Here is a 19,295-nt window from a genome sequence, read left to right on the forward strand (position 1 = left end):
GAACTTAATACCAACAATTGTGAATGTCTGAGCACTGTGCTACAGCTCACCCGCTTCATCCTCGACCACAACGTTTTTATGTTTTGACAAGCCATTTCTTTATTCAGATGCACAGAACAGTCATGGGGACCAAATGTACATCTCAGTATGCCAACATTTTCATGCACAGGTTTGAACAAGGCTTCTTTTCTTCACCGGAACGCCAACCAACACTCTATACCAGATATATTGACAACATTTTCTTCCTCTGAACCCATGGCAAGGAGTCACTGAAACAGCTACACAGTGATATCAATGAGTTTCATCCCACCATCAGACTTACATGGACTACTCTTTTTAGTGTCTGTCTCATTCTTGGAAGCGTGCATCTCCATCAAGGATGGACTCCTCAGCACCTCACTCAACCATGAACTCACGGATAACCTCACAATGCTACACTTCTCTAGCTTCCACCCGAAACACATTTAAACAGCCATCCCCTGTGGACAAGCCTTCTGCATACACAGGATCTGTTCAGATGAGGAGGAACGTGACGGACATTTGAAAGTGCTCAAGGATAGCCTCATAAGAATGGTATGATGCTCAACACAGACTGCCAGTGCTGATGTGCCACAGCAAGAAACCGTAATGACCTTCTCAGGAGACAGACACAGGCTTTGTTGTCCAGTACTTTCCGGGAACGAATGACTATGCCATGTTCTTCACAGCCTGCAACACATTATCGATGAGGATTAGCACCTCACTAAGACCTTCCCTACCCCTCCACTTCTTGCCTTTGAACAAGCACCAAATCTTAAACAAATCATTGTTCACAGCAAACTGGCAAGCCTTCAGGACAACACCGTAAAACCCTGTCACGGCAGCCGCTCCAAGACATATCAGTGTCAACATGGATACCATTGTTACATGTGGGGACACCTCCCACCATGTACGTGGCAAGCACTCGTGACTTAGCCAATGTTGCCTATCTCTTACATTGCAGGCAAGGATGTCCTGAGGCACGGTACATTGGCAAGACTGAGCAGATGCTATTATAACTGTTGAACGGACGCCACTCCATACTCACCAGGCAGGAGTGTCCCCTCCCAGTCGGGGAACATTTCAGCAGTCCGGCCAGTCGGCCTCTGACCTTTGGAACAGAGGGATCTTGGAGTTCAGGTTCATAGTTCTATGAAAGTGGAATCACAGTTGGGCAGGGCAGTGAAGAAGGCTTTTGGCACATTAGCCTTCAATCAGGGCATTGAGTAAAGAAGTTAGGAAGTTATGTTGCAATTAAACAGGACTTTGGTGAGGCTTCACTTAAGGTACCAACACTGAACACAATACTCTATTATAGGAAGGATGCTTTTAAACTGGAAAGCGTGCAGAAAAATTTTACAAGAATGTTGCCTGGTCTCAATGGTCTGAGTTATAGGGAGAGGTTGGACAAACTAGGACTGTTGTTTTAGAGCATAGGATACTGAGGGGGATCTTTCATAGAGGTATATAAGATCATGAGACGCATGGATAGGGTGACAGTCTTTTTCCCAGAGTGGGGAAATCGAGGACTAGACGGCATCAGTTTGGGGTTAGAGGGGAAAAGAATAAAATGGAACCTGAGGGGCACTTTTTATAGAGAGGGAGGTACGCATATGGAATGAGCTACCAGTTGAAAGGTTGAGGCAGGTACATTAACAACATTTAAAAGGCATTTGGATAAGTACATGGATAGGAAAGCATTAGAAGGAAATAGGGTTAGCATGGATGGGCATTTTGGTTGGCATGGACTAGTTTGGACCAAAGGGCCTGTCTCCATGCTGTATGATGGCTCCTGTTCCTCCTCTCTCTCGATCTATTTTGATCAAGATTTTTCCATAAGTAGTTAGTTAAATCATCCCATTAATTGATCACCACAAAGCTGTTCTGTGCTACCAAATCCAGTGGTTTGTGGTGGAGGAAGATTTATGAATGTTCTCTCGTTATTATGCTCAATAATGGTTGAGCCCAGCCTGAGTGTATGATACAACGTTGAAGCAATCTTTTTATCTTAAGTCATAAGTGCCAGAAGGATGAATGCATCTGTGCCTGCTCCCGAGGTTTCCTCTATCAGGCATGCCAGTTTCAGTCAATTTATTTCATGCTATATCAAGAAACAGCTGTTTTGGATAGAGCAAAGGTCGTGTTCTCTGTTGGCATTCTCACTGTGGTGTTGAAACCTGGTGTACTGAAGTAGCTGTGTTTTTAACCAGTCAGTTCTCCTACAGCTACAACATTAGCATTGATGCAGTTCGGTTTGAGATTGCCAACGCATAGCACCTCAACAAAAAAGCAAGATATATCCTATCCATCAAAGTACTGTTTGATTGTTACACTTTTAATCCCAATAATGACAGTGCTCTCAACACTTGCTAGCAACTTGCTTGCCAGAATTTAATTTGGATTCCACCTGGAACACTCAGAGCTTTACCCATATACAAAAATTCTGAATCCAAGTGGTAGGTGAATGTGACTAACCTTGGCATCAAAACAACAATTGAGTGTGGTATCAAGCAAACATAATAAAATTCAAGTCATTGGGAATTAAAGGGGGAAGAAAATACTTTCACTGGCTGGAGTCATTCCCCCCCTCAAAGGAAGATGGTTGTGGTGTTGGAGGCCAGTCATCCCAGTCACCGAACCTCAGTTTAGGATTTCTGCAGGGCTTACAGTGAATCAAGTTATTTCTGGTCGATGACTTTCCTTCCATCATAAAGTCAGAAGTAGGGACACTTGCTGTTTGCACTGTGTTCAGTATGATTTACAGTTAATCAGATACTAAACCAATCTATTCTCCCCTATATCAAGCCTGGACACCATTCAGTCTTCTGAATGATAATTGACAAGTAACCATTTTGCCACCTGTTTCAGAACATAACCCAGCAATAATGTTTATATCTCTTCATGAGTATTGGTGTGATTTTCATAATTGAATCCTTACCCATTAGCATCCTTGGAATAGCCATTAGCAATAGATTTAAGTGGACCAGCTATATAAATACTATAAGTCTGAGAGAGAATCGGGTCTTATGTATTCTTGATTGACTTCCCAAAGCCTTTCCATCATGTATAAGGGACAAGTGAAGAATGTGACAGTACTCAAGTTGCCTCTGATTGCTGTTACAACAAAACTCAAAGTAAAGATGCAAGATCCAGGACAAAGTCTGCTTGATTAGCATTCCCTTCCCATTCAGTTTACTGTGTCTGCAATTTGTATATCTTACAAGATTCACTGCAGTAACTCAACAAAGCTTCTTTATCAGCACCATCTAAGCCCATGACTTTGGTTGCCTTGGCATCGGATACATGGGAGGAACACCACCTGCAGGATTCCCTGTAAGATGCACACTATCCTGATGTGCAAATATGTTGCTATTTATTCATTGTCATTGGGTCAAAATCATGAAAAGTCCTCTCTAATAGCTCAGTGAGAGTACTTGTACTACATGGATTCAGGGGTTCAAAAAGGCAACTCGGTTCACCACCAACACTTTGGATGCAATTGGGGATGAGCTAAGAATGCAGTGACATAACAAAGTTTCCTGAGGGCGTTCAAGTGTGACTTATCAGTTTGTTTAATATTTTTGTTTTGCACCTTGAAATACTTGGTGCATTAAAGCAGATATAAATACGTGTATTCTAATTTTAAAAGCAATACTATGTGGAAAAATCCAAAAACTTACAAACTTTCACTATATTAAATAGAATTAAGCAATTTTTTTTGTGTTGAGCTTGTCATTGTAGAATGTGTGTTTAAGGTGGCAGGATATGATGCAAGTCATCTTGTTCTGTTGGATGATAGCTTGCTGAAGGCAGTCACATTGTCAGCGCTGCGATCTTGACACCTGTATATGGCTGATGTGAAACTGGAGATCAGCTATGCAAAACTGAGTCTTTGGCTTGAGCAGGTACTGGGACAATCAGGATGGAGCTGCTGCAGGCTTTGTACTCTTTGTCCTGTACGTGTCCTTCTGTTGACAAAGGCAAACTAGACACAGGTGAGCCCTGATTGGTCTGCAGGCAACTAGGTCTAGATGCATCTTCAGTTGTGGTGGACTTGCTCCTTTGGCACTGGTGGGCAGAAGCCCACACTGTTTGATTCTCACTGTGGAGGGTGTTGGAAGGAAGGATCCTTAGAATCCCCACAGTGTGGAAACAGGCCATTCAGCCAAACAAGTCCACACCAACCCTCCCATCCCACCCAGACCCATCCCCTTACCCTATCCCTCTAACCCTATCTTTCCCATTGCTAACACATCTAACCTACACATCCTTGAGTACTATGGGCAGTTTAGCAAGGCCAATCCACCTAATTGCACATCTTTGGACTGTGTGAGGAAACTGGAGTACCTGGTGGAAATGCACACAGACGTGGGGAGAATGTGCAAACTTCACACAGACAGTCACCCAAGGCTGGGATCGAACCTGGGTCCTTGGCGCTGTGAGGCAGCAGTGCTAACGATTGTACCATTGTGCTGCCCCGATTAACAGATTGTCCTGTGGTTTTGCTTTACTGACTCCTATTTTGTATCTTGGCGCTTCAAACTGATATTTCTGTTTTGTGACAACTTGTTAAAAATTGCAAGGATATTATTTATCCTGAACTAAGGAAACATTCAGAGTTGAAGTTCAGTGGGGTTAAATTTGTGATTAGATTGCAGCCTTGTATTGGTTCCTTATGTTAAATGTTTTTCTATAGACTTGCACTTGAGTTCTCTCTATATGTGCTGCAGTTTCTGAAACTTTACATAGTTTCAGATTTGGATAATCTGATCTTTAATTATCACTGTAAATTTGGAATTATATCTGGAATCAAAGTTGATGGAGCTTTATCAGTGGGAAGCGGTTCCACATCGATCTGCAAAGCTCGCTGTCATGGAAGCCCAGAGACAGTTCTGCCAAGTTAGCTTAAAAGCATTCAGTAAGCATTAAAAGTAATGTTGTAAATGGCCAGAGCAGGTTTACACTGTTACGGAAAGGGGTATAACTCAGTTTGTTTCTGTTATATGCAGGCATGTTTATTTGAGTCATCAAGTTCTTCAACACAGAAACAGACCTTTCGGTCCAACCAATCCATGCTGACCATAATCCTGAACTAAGCTGAACTCACTTGCCTGTGGTTTGGCACATATCCCTCCAAACATTTTTTTACTCGTACTTATCCAAATATCATTTAAATGTTGTAACCGTATGTATTTTCCCTGGGACAGAAACTGCAAAGTTAGTTGCAGTTTAGAGCTGGGAAAATGCTGAAGCAGAGGTGCTGATGTTTGAAGGCAGTTGAGGTTCAATGGAAGTCCCAGGGAGTGATTGATCTGGACTGTGGCATTAGGCTGTAGCTCAAAAGAAGCCCTATTGAGCTAGTTCAGGGAGCTGAGAGTGGATTAACAGAAGCCCTCACTCTGAAATGGAGTTGGGGAAATTCCGTGGCGGTTCCGTGTAGCTAATGTTTGATAAAAGATACAAGTATGCTAGTAATTAGATGTTTTGGAACAACTTTTGGAGTTCTGGGAGCTCTCTTTCTCTCAGGAGAGATTGTACTATCAGGTTGGAGAGACTTTTGAGGAATTCTGAATCCAGGTCTTCGGAAATGAAGTACTTGAATTCTTTGCTCTAATGAGATTTTGTGGACAACAGTATCACTAGTGTCTGAGAGCGATGTCGTTTAGGCTGTGTCTCATTTAAAGTGAGGGCATTCAACAGCGGTTTGTCTAACTCAACTTACCTTATTAATCTTAGTGTTGAGTCTAGGTTGTGTGTGAACTCTAATAGATTTTGAATCATTACCTTGTTCAATGTGTCAATTTAGTAATTATTTTTGTTTATTTGAAGTTTTTATTGTAAAAGTTTTATGTATCAGTTTAACCCTACAATCCTTCTGCTTGTTTTCTTTCTTAGTTCTTCCATATATTTTGTTTGTGATTTTGGTCTATCAATCCAAATCCTAACAAAGAGCTGGTTTGTCCAGTATTCTTATTATTAAATGATAACAATTTTACCATCTTATCTGAATTTAACCAAAGTAAAAATATAGGAGTTCCTAAAACTCAGAAGCACTCAAAGACCCTTTAAGCAATACATGAGGACAGATAGAAAATGATTGAAAACTGAAAAGTTAAAAGGAATAGCATTCTGAAGAGTTCAGATCTTATCATTGAATCTTCTGGGAAAAGAGGTGGGAATAAAGTTGAGTATCAAAATGCCCTTAAATTATTATTATCTGGGTGACTCCATTTCTCCCAAAGGTAACATTTGCTTATTTGAAGGAAGGTATTTGGCAAGTTGAATGACCTTTTTTTCAGTTATTTGGTTCTCTGACATTCTGGTTAATTATTGATTTGAGTAAATTATATTATGTACAGTGCTTGGAATTGTATGATCACAGCCAGTAGTATTTTAAATTAAGGAAAAAAGTTGAAGTTTAAATTTGCAGTATAAAACCCTGTATTTATTTAATTGTAAGATATATTTCAAACGCAATGCAAATTACTGTTAAATGACTTTCTAATGTATCTGCTTTGTATTTATGCAGGAGGGCGTTATCAACTAGAAATTAAAATTCCAGAAACATATCCATTTAATCCTCCAAAGGTGAGACATGTCTGTATACATGTGTTTCTGGATAAAATAACAGACAATGACAACTAAATTTATTGGCAATGTTAAAATTAGGAATGAGTGACTCTCAGCATGATATTTGTTACCAGCTAAAATTTAAATGAAAACTTTTTGAACTATTGTAGCTCTCCGTTAAACGCTGTCGATGTTTGAACCTTTTCAAACAAATCTTGCAGTTTTGTAAAAGTTTGAGAAGCCTTTATGGCAGTACCTTGTTTTAAAACCTTCCCTTTTATTAAAAATAGCTATAAAGAGTTGTTGAACCTCATTTGGTGCACACCTTTTCTCATTGGTATCTCCCTTGGCTTAGTGATAGTATTTTCACCTTGAGTCAAAAGATTGTGGGTTGAACTTCTGTGCTGAGACTTGAACACATATTCCAGGGTGACCTTTTATTTCAGCACTAAAGTGGGGTTTTTTTTTAATGCTCTCTACGTTGGGGCAGTAAACCATGTGTTAACCTTAATCTTTCTTATTGCCTCAAATGGATGTAAAAGGGCCGTTTCATCATTTGAAAATGAGCACTAGAGCCTTGGTCAAAATTAGTCCCTGCAAAGTTTGGTAAAACCAGCATTGCTAAAACACCTTATTTGAATATTTATTTCATTGTCGTTTGGGTTCTTGTAGTCTTCAAATTGGCTGTTGTTTTTTGGGCGTTAAACAAAATACTTTGTTGATTGTGAAGTGTTTTTAAATATCCTGATTTAGGAAAGGTGCTAAATGTATGGTAGTCATTCTGTGTTTTTTTATTTTTCAAATTGTATTGCACTTTTTTTCTGTTACTGGGGTAGCACCATTTTATTTCGACATATTTCTGAACCTGCTTTTCTTTTGTTTCATATTCACTCTGCTGTCCTTTATCTTGGTGGCAAAATGTTTTATGACATGCTGTAAATCATTTGAGAGGATATAATCTAGTTTTGTGATGGAAAACTCTAAGTGCATTAAAGAAGTGTGATCATAATCTTGTAGATGGATGTTCAGTCTGCTTGTTATGAGAAAGTGAATTTGTATCTTGGAAGTAGTTGTAAAAGAGATGAAGGAAGATCTCTTAGTGTGTACCATGTATTCTGTGTATCCAATGGTGTTTTCCAAGGCCTTGAGTCCAGCATTTAGTGCATGGGAATAACCCATGAAATGTATACAGTGTAGTCTGTAAATTTTGAATTGAAGAATTAGTCATGCCTATTTATCCCATGTCCACTTTGTGAGAGTACAAGAGTATTTCAGTGTTTGACCTTTTTAAAAAATGCTTATTTTCTCTATTAGTTTGTTACTGTCATTACGCTTTATTCTGACAGAAAAATCAACGTGATCCTGAAGACAAGAAGTGTTTTGAATGGGCAATGTTGCTTTATATTTTGAGATTTAAAATAATTGAATGCACTTGTAAGTTCAGGATGCCTGACTTGCAGCGCAGAGTGATGGCAGCAACATGAGTTCATCCCATACTAGCTGCGGCTACCATGAAGGTCCTAACTTCTCACTTCTTGCCCCCCACCAGAGACTTGGTGATCTTGGGTTAAACACTCCACTAGTTGAGTGTCTCCATAATGAGAGAGCAGCCATATGGTCCTTTGGAACTTACCTTAAACAAACATGTTTTGTTTTCTAAAATTATTCCCTGTGGACTGGTATGAAATTGAATGTCCATGATAGAAATATGTTCTTGGATTTCCACCACCACCATGATAGAGAGAGCCATTTTGGGACAACAATCTGATGTATTACCACCAACAGAAAACTGGGTGTTGGGCTGGGATCAGGCTGCTCCACAGAGGCAGGCTGCTCATTAGTGTGGATTTGGGATGAATTTGCGGGTTTTATAGAACTTTAACACCAATCCTGAGCCATGGAAAATATTTCGCCTCTTTACTTAAGCCTCCAAAATTTCAAGGTATAATGTGTCTCATTGACAAGACAGGGCTAAAGGCTGCAATTAAAGGCCACGTCTAATCCTTTGGTGGTGGGGGAGTCGGGGGGGGGGGGGTGTTTCCCCTCCATCCATCCCAATCAGTTACCCCAGCTTGAGTTTGAGAGTGCACCCTCCTCACCAAAGCAGCTGCTAAGGCAGTGGACCTGCCCCCACTGTGCATGCAGTAGAAGGAGCCTGCTATCTTGCAAATGTGGAGGTGGCCAGCCAAGAGATTGTGCATTGATCTTGCTGTGAATATCTGTGGGCTCGAGACATCATTTGGTTCCAGTGTCAGGATTCTGGAGCTTGCGGAAAAATCGATAAATCATCTTTGAATTTAGAGAATGGAGTTCATTCATGTCCAAAATATCAATCAAAGTATAGGCTATTTTGGTAATCGAAAGTCCAGTTGATTTACCTCAAACTTTTGCCAATTTAATTTGAGAATCATTGAGATGTTATCTCATACAGATTGTAGAGGGTGTTTAGAATACTCTGTGTATTTAACATTCTGAACTAATCTGTTGTAACAGTTTTCGCCCACTCTAAACAACAATTGAAGATTCAAGAACTTGATGAACTTCTTGAAAACCTTAAAACTTTGCAATATAGACTATTTAATAAAAATGGCGTAGTTTTTAAAATATATTTGCAAACACTGGAGGAATCCATCTCTTCCACTGCAGAAATTGGATATTAACTTGCCGCATTTGCAATTCTTCATTTTGTATTCAGGCAAATTTTTCACATTATTCATGACACAACGGGAATCTTTTATTTTCATTTATCTATTAAAATGTTAATGAAAATGGTTCTATCTTTCAGGTTCGGTTTATTACAAAAATCTGGCATCCAAATATTAGTTCAGTAACAGGAGCTATTTGTTTGGATATTTTGAAAGATCAGTGGTGAGTTCCCTGTACCTTTCAGTTTTGCATTGCTTCCAATCTCTAATTTTTAAAAAAATTATCTTGAATTGCGTTTGCAACATTATGATCCCTATTTTAGGGAACTGTACAATAAGTAACTGTTTAAGTTTCCCTGTTTTAAGCTGTTAATGGGGTTGGCATTTGCATTGACTGAGGGCATTTTGTTTTGACATTTTATTGCACCAAGACTGATGGATAGTCATGTGACTTAACCAGCTCCATTTCGGATTTGCTGCCCTGACCCTAGCTCCAGCTTGCGGCTTACTCCAAAAATCTGCAACTTGAAGCTGCTCATGTTCTAAATCTGCTTTTCCAGTCTTTCATTGTTCATCTCCTGAGCTCTTGTTTGTGTTGAGATTTTGGAGAAGGAAGCAGTGAGTGGGATGTTGGCTGAGTGTGAAGTTCAAAGATAGTGTGATGAATGGGAAGTTTGACCAAGAGGGTTAGCAAGCTGGACTGTCATAAGCCAACATAAAATTAGAAAGAGATTGCATATTTCTTTTATGGTTTTAAAAGTTATTTAAATATCAAATACAGAAATTCACAAAATACAGAAGAATGTATTTATACTTGCGGGATATAATATTTTGTCTGTTTTCTGCTGAAACAATTTATGTTTGAATAGGAAAATCTGATTCGCTTAATGTTAATAAGTTGTATTTTTCAGAGAGACAACTGCAGTATTAAGAAAGAACTTGGTGTAATTTTATTCTTACATTAATGAATTACATTAAATTTGATCAGACTTTTTGTATGATTTGTTTACAGATGAATAGTATGAAGGATCCAGTCATACAAAGTGACCTAGGGGTGCAGGTGCATAGTTCGTTGAAATTGGAGTCAGAGATAGACAGGGTGGTGAAGAAGGCGTTTGGCATGCTTGCCTTCATTGGTTAGAACATTGATTATACAAGCTGGCATGTCATGTTGCACCTATGCAGGACAGTGGTGAGGCCAATTTTAGAATACTGCATACAATTTTGGTCACTCTTCTATAGGAAGGATGTTGTTAAATTTGAAAGAGCGCAGAAAAAATTTACATGGATGTTGCTAGGACTGGAGTGTTTGGGTTAGAGGGAGAGGCTGAATACGCTGGGGCTTTTTTTTCCCCTGGAGCATCAGAGGCAGTAGAGGTTTGTAAAATCAGGGGAGCATGATTTACAAGATCTTTTCCCCAAGGTGGGGGGAGTCCAAAAGGATAGGACATAGGTTTAAGGTGAGAAGAGAGAGATTTAAAAAGAACCTGAGTGGCAATTTTTTCACGCAGAGAGTGATGTGTGTTTGGAATGAGCTGCCAGAGGAAAAGGCAGGTCCAATTACAACAGTTAAAAGTCGTCTAAATGGATATATGATTAGGAAGGGTTTTAGAGGGATACAAGCCAAATACTGGCAAATAGGACCAGGTCAGATTAGGATGTCTGATCGACGTGGACGAGTTGGACTGAATGGTCTATTTCCATGCTGTATGCCTCTGACTCTATATCAAAGTAAAAAGTTCAAATGCACATTTGCATTAAAACATATTAAGGGAAAATATGTGGTATAGCCATTGATTTGTCTGCATAGTTCTGACAGACCTGTTATGTCTGTGTTGATCCTTTTGAGAGACCTTACTCAATTAGTTCCATATCTTTCTTTTTATTTTCAGCCCTTGAAAGCTACGATTGAATCTTTATTTTCATTTAGCACATTTCTGATCCTAATAACTGGCTGTATGTATTAGAAGGGAATTGTTTGTGCCCAACTATATTTTAATTTTTACCATTTGTTTTAAATTCATTTCTTCTAATTACCCCTCATGCTAGTGAAAATAGTTTCTCCCTATCCACTTTGGCAAAACTTTTCATAATTTTGAACAAATCTGTTAAGCTGCTCTTTAACCTTCCCTGCTCAATGGAGAACAATCCAAGCTTCTCGAGTGCTACATGCCTTATTCCTGGAGCTTTCAAGTAAATTTCTGCCTAATTTTAAGGCCTTTATGCCAAATAGCTGCTTATTGTTATGTTTTTGCTGCCTCCTTTTGGTAATTAAATGTCTGTGAATTAACAATAATTGCAGTTCTTTAGCAATATTGCTGCAATAGAATTGTAACTTTCTACTGTGCTGTTGCCGTGTGAGCATTGCTGCGTAGAACAAAGTGCATTATAATTGTGTAGAATATTCTGCATACCAATTTTGCTGCCCATGGACTTTGACTTCTATTGTGATGTTTGTGCTGATCTATATACTATTAGAAGTAGTTGGCTTAGTGTTTCTAACTGGATAGAATTTGTTCTATGCTGCATTTGTACTCTAGCTACTAATCCAAAACCAATAGTTGCAATTTTATTTAATATGTAGTTCCTAGGGACTGGATGGAACTCGGGCTCAGCAGAAAGTTCTGCTTTCATTCTGTTATTGAGATAAATGCCCTTCCTCTCCTGGGTAATTACAAACTTTACGTTTCCAGGAATTCATGTCTGCATTGTCTGAGTTTGTAAATTGATCAAGTGGTTCACAAAGCATGCTACTTTTTCTTTTATAACTTCTTGACACAACACTGCAGTTGCATTCTATATATGTAATGTAAGACTAACCCTTCACAGCACTTCTTTCCACACCTTGGTTTGGCTGCACCAGAACTTCACATTTATAAGACCACAAGACATAGGAGTGGAAGTAAGGCCTTTTGGCCCATTGTGTTCACTCCACCATTCAATCATGGCTGATGGGCATTTCAACGGTACTTATCCGCACTATCCCCATAGCCCTTAATTCCTTGCAAGATGAAGAGTTTATCAATCTCTGCCTTGAAGATATTTAACATCCCAGCCTCCATTGCACTCCATGGCAATGAATTCCACAGGCCCACCACTCTCTGGCTGAAGCAATGTCTCCTCTTTTCCGTTCTAAATTGACCCCCTCTAATTCTAAGGCTGTGTCCATGGGTCCTAGTATCCTCACCTAACTGAAACAAATTCCCAGTGTCCACCTTTTCTTAGCCGTGCATTATTTTGTAAAGTTAAAAATCACACAACACCTGGTTGTAGTCCAACAGGTTTAATTGGAAGCACACTAGCTTTCGGAGCGACGCTCCATCAGGTGATTGTGGAGGGCTCGATTGATTTATAGCAATTCTGTGTTACAATCGAGCCCTCCACAATCACCTGATGAAGGAGCGTTGCTCCGAAAGCTAGTGTGCTTCCAATTAAACCTGTTGGACTATAACCTGGTGTTGTGTGATTTTTAACTTTGTACACCCCAGTCCAACACCGGCATCTCCAAATCATTATTTTGTAAGTTTCTATTAGATCTCCCCTCAAACTTCTAAACGCTAATAAATACAATCCCAGAATGCTCAGCTGTTCATCGTATGTTAGCTGATCCCTGGAATGGTAGGCCTATGTGAATCTCCGCTGGACACACTGCAGTGCCAGTATGTCCTTCCTGAGTTGTGGGGCCCAAAATTGAACACTGTATTCTAAATGGGGCCTAACTACAGCTTTATGAAGTCTGAGTAGCACATCGCTGCTTTTACATTCCAACCATCTTGAGATAAATGACGATATTACATTTGCTTTCTTAACTACAGACTCAACCTGCAAGTCATCCTTTAGAGAATCCTGGGCTAGCACTCCCAGATCCTTTTGTACTTTGGCTTTATGAATTTTCTCTCAGTTTAGAAAATAGTCCATGCCTGTATTCTTTTTTCCCCAAAGTGCAAGACCTTGCATTTGCTCACGTTGAATTTCATTAGCCATTTCTTGGACCACTTTCCTAAACTGTCTAAATCTTTCTGCAGCCTCCCCACCTCCTCAGAACTGCCTGCCTGTCCGCCTAACTTCTTATAATCGGCGAACTTCGCCAGAATGCTCCCAATCCCTTCATACCGATCATTAATGTATAAAGTGAACAGTTGCGGCCCCAACACTGAATCCTGCGAGACACCACTTGTCACTAGCTGCCATTCTGAAAAACAACCTTTTATCCCAACTCTCTGCCTTCTGCCAGACAGCCAATCCTCAATCCATGCCAGTAGCTTTCCTCAAACACCATGGGCCCTCACCTTACTCAGCAGCCTCCCGTGAGGAACCTTATCAAAGGCCTTTTGGAAAACTAGGTAGATAACGTCCACTGGGTTTCCCTGGTCTAACCTACTTATTACCTCTTCAAATAATTCTAACAGGTTTGTCAGGCACGACCTCCCCTTACTAAATCCATGCTGACTTGTTCTAATCTGACCCTGCACTTCCAAGAATTTAGCAATCTCATCCTTAACAGTGGATTCTAGGATTTTTACCTACAACCAAGGGTAGGCTAATCGGCCTATCATTTTCCATCTTTTGTCTTGATTCTTTCATGAACAAGGTGGTTACAATGGTGATTTTTCAATCATCTGGGACCTTCCCTGACTCCAGTGATTTTTGAAAGATTACAACCAACGCGTCCGCTATTTCTTCAGCCACCTCCCTCAGGACTCTAGGATGTAACCTATCCAGACCAGGAGATTTATCAAATTTTAGACCTTTTTAGCTTTTCTCGCACTTTCTATTTTGTAATGGCTACCATACTCAGCTCTGGCCCTTGACTCTCCTTAATTGTTGGGATATTACTCCTGTCTTCCACTGTGAAGACTGACACAAAGTATTTATTACGTTCTTCAGCTATTTCCTTACCTCCCATAATGAGCCTTCCTGGAGCGGCCCAATTTCTACTTTTGCCTCTCATTTGTTTCTTATGTATTGAAAGAAACTTTTACTATCATTTCTAATATTACTGGCTAGCTTAGCTTGATATTTGATCCTCTCCTTCCTTATTTCTCTCTTTTTTTATCCTCTGTTTTTTAGTCTTCCCAGTTTTCTGATTTCCCAGTGCTCTTGGCCACTTTATAGGCTTCCTCTTTTTTCTATGAAATATTTCCTGACTTCCTTTTTGTGTGTGTGTGTGTGTGTGTGTGTGTCTGACTCTGTCTTTCCCTCCCCAACCCCCTCACAAAATTTCTTTTTTTTTGGGATGAACCTCTGTACTGTGTCCTCGATTACACCCAGAAACTCCTGCTATTGTTGCTCTACTGTCTTCCCCACTAGGCTCTGCTTCCAGTTGACTTTCGTCAGTTCCTTTCTCATGCCCCTGTAATTACCTTTATTTAACTGTAACAACATTACATTCGATTTTGCCTTCTCTCTTTCAAACTGTAAACTGAACTCTACCATATTATGATCGCAGCCTCCAAAGTGTTCCCTTACTTTAAGATCTTTTATAAAGTCTGGCTCATTGCATTGCACTCAGTCCAGAATAGCCTGCTCCCTTGTGAACTCCATCACAAGCTGTTCCAAAAAGCCATCCTGTAAACATTCCATGAATTCTCTTTCTTTAGATCCACCAGCAACATTTTTCAGCCAGTCCATTTGTATGTTGAAGTCTCCCATGATCACTGTTACCTTGCCTTTCTGACATGCCCTATTTATTTCTTGGTACATCTTGCGCCCCTGGTCCCGACTGCTGCTGGGAGGTATGTACATAACTCCCGTTCTGTTTTTTTTGCCTTTGGTGGTTCCTCAACTCCACCTACACAGACTCCACATCATCTGACCCTATGTCATTCAGTGCCATAGATTTAATTTCATTCTTAACTAACAAAGCATCCCCACCCCCTCTGTCCACCTCCCTGTCTTTTTGACAAGTTGTAAATCCTTGAATGTTTAATTGCCAGTCCTGAACCCCCTGCAACTCTGTTTCAGTGATGCCGACCACATCATAATCATTCACGATGATTTGTGCTGTTAATTCATCTACTTATGTTACAACTTGGATATGAATTATTTTGCATCAAAGGTCAAGCAGGCATCTGTGGTTGTTGGAATTCCACATTTTATATGATGATCACTTTTAGCATAATTCATATTTTAAAAATTTCAGTGCTCTTGTGATTTTGTAAAAAATGTTATTGTCAAAAAAATTAGGTGCTTTAAATTAGAAATACTGAAGCTAGTTACGAAGTATTTTACAGACATAAGTAATTTCAGGACACTCATAAGTGCTTGTTAATGATTTGTGCATTTTACTTTCAAGTTTTTGCACTTTTGTAGGTTTAGAATTGTGGTGTATATAAACTGCAGGATAGAACATCTGTAATAGTGACGAAATCTTAAAAAGGAACACTACATAAAGGAGCCAGTCAGCATAAACCTTTTCTTTCTCCACATCCTTCTAATAATTTTCTTATATTTTCTGTTTGTGAGAATCCATATTTGTTTTCATCTCGATTTCTTTGAGTGAGAAGTGGACCAAGCGCAATAAATTAAGGGGAAATAAAAAGGAAAAGTATAGTGTGAATATGCAAATAGAATGGTAATTAACATTTTGGCAGAAAGACTAGGAAGAAGGCATAACAATTAGTACAGTTCTAAAGATCTGTAGGGACAGTGGGATCTTGAGATCAATGTGAATAGATCCTTGAAGGTGGCAGAACATTTTGAGCAATTAGATAGTAAAGCTGTTGGGATGTTGAGCTTCATCAATCTTCACCAACAGCTTTACAGTCCAAGTTGTTCCACTAGAATGCATGTTTTGTTAATGCATGTTTTGTTAACACAAATTTTCAATAATGCTATTGATGAATTGGGGGCACTTTCTAAAGTGTGAACTTTCAAAGTTTGTATTGATTCCAACATGATTCTGGCCCCATTAGTTTCAATGGTGCTGCTACTACACGATTTTCTTTTATCACTGGATTGCACAAGAATGGAACTACTATGTTATAGCAGAACCAACTGTACTGTGTCCAATTCTGGTCACTATACTTGTGTTATATTCTCAGCTGATGGTAATACTGAAGAAGTCAGATCTCAGAATGGGACCTGGTTTGATAGATCCTAAGGTTTTTTTTTCTATTTACTTTGGAGATTAGAATCTCTTGTGAATGTATGTGACTAAAATACCTTTTTAAACAAGGGATGAATATTCCTTATCCAAAAAAAACTACACAAATGCTGTACAAGAGCATTTGAAGCAGTCTTATTACAAATATTAATGAAAGATTCCACCTTTTTACCTCAACAACCATGTTTAGATCCACCAACATTAATCAAAAATCATCCCTGCCCACACACCAAAGACTCTTGCTTAGCTGGGATTTAATTATTTTCTGGAGCTTTATTCTTAGTGATATTTAATCACCTTCAGAGCAAACATATATCTTTTCCCAAACACTCAGCTTCCAGCAGTTTTCCGGCCAATTGTCTTACTAGCTTTAGCGTTTTAGACTTCATACTCTAAACTTCCTGGATATTCAGTCTTTGTCTCTCTGTCACTGGGCATCTTAATGTTAGGCAAAAGCTCAATATTCTCTACCCTTTTTTAATTCATTGAATTGTTAATTCCTTGTTCTATTGCAATGCTGTAAACCCTCATTAAAAACTAAGTCATGGAGACGTACAGCATGAAAACAGGCCCTTCAGTCCAACTTGTCCATGTCAACCAGATATCCTAAGTTAATAGAGTCCCATTTGCCAGCACTTGGCCCATATCTCTCTCAACTCTTTATATTCATGTACCCATCCAGATGTCTTTTTAAATGTTGTAATTACATCAGCCTCCACCACTCCCTCTGGCAGCTCATTCCATGCACACACCATCCCCTGTGTGAAAAAGTTACCCCTTAGGTCCCTTTTTAAATCTTTCTCCTCTTTCCCCCTAATCCTATGTGCTCTAGTTCTGGACACACTAACCCCAGGGAAAGGACCATGTCAATTTACCCTATCCATGCCACTCATGATTTTATAAACCTCTATAATTTCTGGGGTATTTTCTCTGACGATCCAGAGAAAATACCCCAGGAATTTAAGTACTCTAGTGTGTGAATTATAGGCATGGCATGTAATCAAGAAAGCTAGTGGAATGCCATTCTTTACAATGAGAAGAAATGAATGTAAATGCAAGGTTGTTTTCATTCAGTTATACAAGGCATTGGTGAAACTACATTTGAAATGCTATGCAGTTTATCATATTTGAGGAAAGATGCAAATGCATTGGGATGGTTCAGAAGAGAATAACTACATTGATATCCTGATTAAATGGGTCATCTTATGAGGAAAGATGGCACAGTTTGGGTTTTTTCCACTGGATTTTAAAAGTGGGAGGAGTGACTTGATTGAAGTCTGTAAGATCCTGAATGATCTTGATAAAATGGATTTGGCAGGGATGTTTATGCTGTGGGTGAGTACAGAATTTGGGGGCATTGTTTTAAAACTAGGAGTTTCCTCAAAACAGATGAGAATCTATTTTGAGTTGTGAGATTTTGAAATCCTCTACCTCAGAAGGTAGTCAAGGATATGAAGCATTTTTAAGGCAGTGTTAGGTGCATATTCTGACAATAGTGGTGAAGAATTATTCTGCAAAACTCGTGCCATCTTGCCAAGCTGTTCCAATGTCACTTGCATCCTCCTAACAAATTGTCCTGTATGCACACAGCAGGACATGGTCAATTTGGCCAATTACTGGCCCGTTACCAGTAAATGTTGGAAGGTGTGGTCAACGTTGCTTTCAGTTGTCACTTACTTACGAATGACAACGGCCTTGCTTCCACTGAGGTCAGATGTTGGGATGTCAGCTCATTGTGCATTGTTCAGCACCATTTGTGACTTCTCAGATCTGAAGTGATTCAGATCGAAATGCAGCAATGTCCAAGCTTAGACTCATAAGTGGCAAGTAACATTTATGCCACACAGGTGCCAGGCAATTGCTATTTCACCCCTTAACATTGCCATCACTGTTTCCCCTCTATCAACTGAACTAGACTAACTATACAAATATTGTAGTTAGAAAAGTAGGTCAGAGACTAGGAATCCAGCAGCGAGTAAATCAACTTCTGACTCCCCAAAGCCTATCCACCATCTACAAGGCACAGTCAGGAGTGTGATGGAATATTCTCCACTTGCCTGGATGAATAAACTTCAACAACAATGAAGCTTGACACCATCCAGGACAAAGCAGCCTGGTTGATTGACAGACATCGTCAAACATTTAATCCCTCCATCCTCAACACGAAGTAGTGTACACCATCTTTAAAAGCACTGAAGTAATCACCAATTACTGAAGTAATCCTTCAACCAAACCTTAAACTAGCAACAACTATCTTTAGAAAGACAAGAGCAACAAATATGTGAACATCACTACCTGCAAGTCACTAACTATCCTGACTTGGAAATATATCACCATTACTTCAGTACTGCTGATTAAAATCTTGTCAGTCCCTATCGCAAACAAACTGCAGTAGTTCAAGGTGGCAGCTTGAAGGCACCACCACCTTAGAGGACCACAAGGAATGAGCAGTAAAAGCTAGTCCAGCCAGTGATGCTGATGTATCACATCCCATGAATAAACAAAATAATTGAATGCAGTGTTAGCTGAGAGTCGTATGCTATTAACTATGACCGATGTGGACTGGATTGAGTTTAATGTGAAGAGCTAAATAGTTGACATTTCGAGTCCAGTGACTGTTCTTGGATCTCCAGCACTCAGCGTTTTGGCTTCCCCTTTTTCCAAGCAGAAACCCCTGCTTGAAGTTGACTGCAAGTTCAGATATTGTCAAAGATGAATTACACCTTGTATGAGATTTTACAATCAGTTATGCAAACAGTATCTTCACCAACTTATGGTTTTCCATTCGGCCAGTAGTGTCTCAATAACAATCATGTTATTGTCTGAACACCTTGTTAATTCTTGCTCATTCTAGGTCACATTAGAGTACCATATTCTGAACACTGTAGATAAATAATCTATTCTCAAGCTTTGGTTCTCCATTTTCATCCACTCAGAGAAGGCCAGGAAGCAGTGTT

General features: G+C 39.5%; 1 protein-coding gene across 3 annotated transcripts in view; it reads left to right on the forward strand.

Annotated features, from left to right (window-relative positions):
* Nucleotides 1–19,295, forward strand: part of ube2kb (ubiquitin-conjugating enzyme E2Kb (UBC1 homolog, yeast)) — a 93,822-nt gene that overhangs the window by 58,716 nt on the left and 15,811 nt on the right. Inside the window, exons 3-4 of one of the 3 annotated variants that reach the window (XM_043692758.2) lie at nucleotides 6,548–6,606; nucleotides 9,374–9,456. The exons of 1 other annotated variant lie outside the window; for it this stretch is intronic. In XM_043692758.2, coding sequence (XP_043548693.1) covers nucleotides 6,548–6,606; nucleotides 9,374–9,456 — 142 coding nt within the window. The remainder of the gene's footprint in view (nucleotides 1–6,547; nucleotides 6,607–9,373; nucleotides 9,457–19,295) is intronic. One more of the 3 variants, XM_087987400.1, reaches the window with a different exon arrangement.

This window comes from Chiloscyllium plagiosum, unplaced genomic scaffold (assembly GCF_037043375.1).
Source record: "Chiloscyllium plagiosum isolate Xiang-an unplaced genomic scaffold, Cpla_swu_hap1 HiC_scaffold_1, whole genome shotgun sequence".
In the NCBI taxonomy this organism is placed as follows: Eukaryota; Metazoa; Chordata; class Chondrichthyes; order Orectolobiformes; family Hemiscylliidae; genus Chiloscyllium; species Chiloscyllium plagiosum.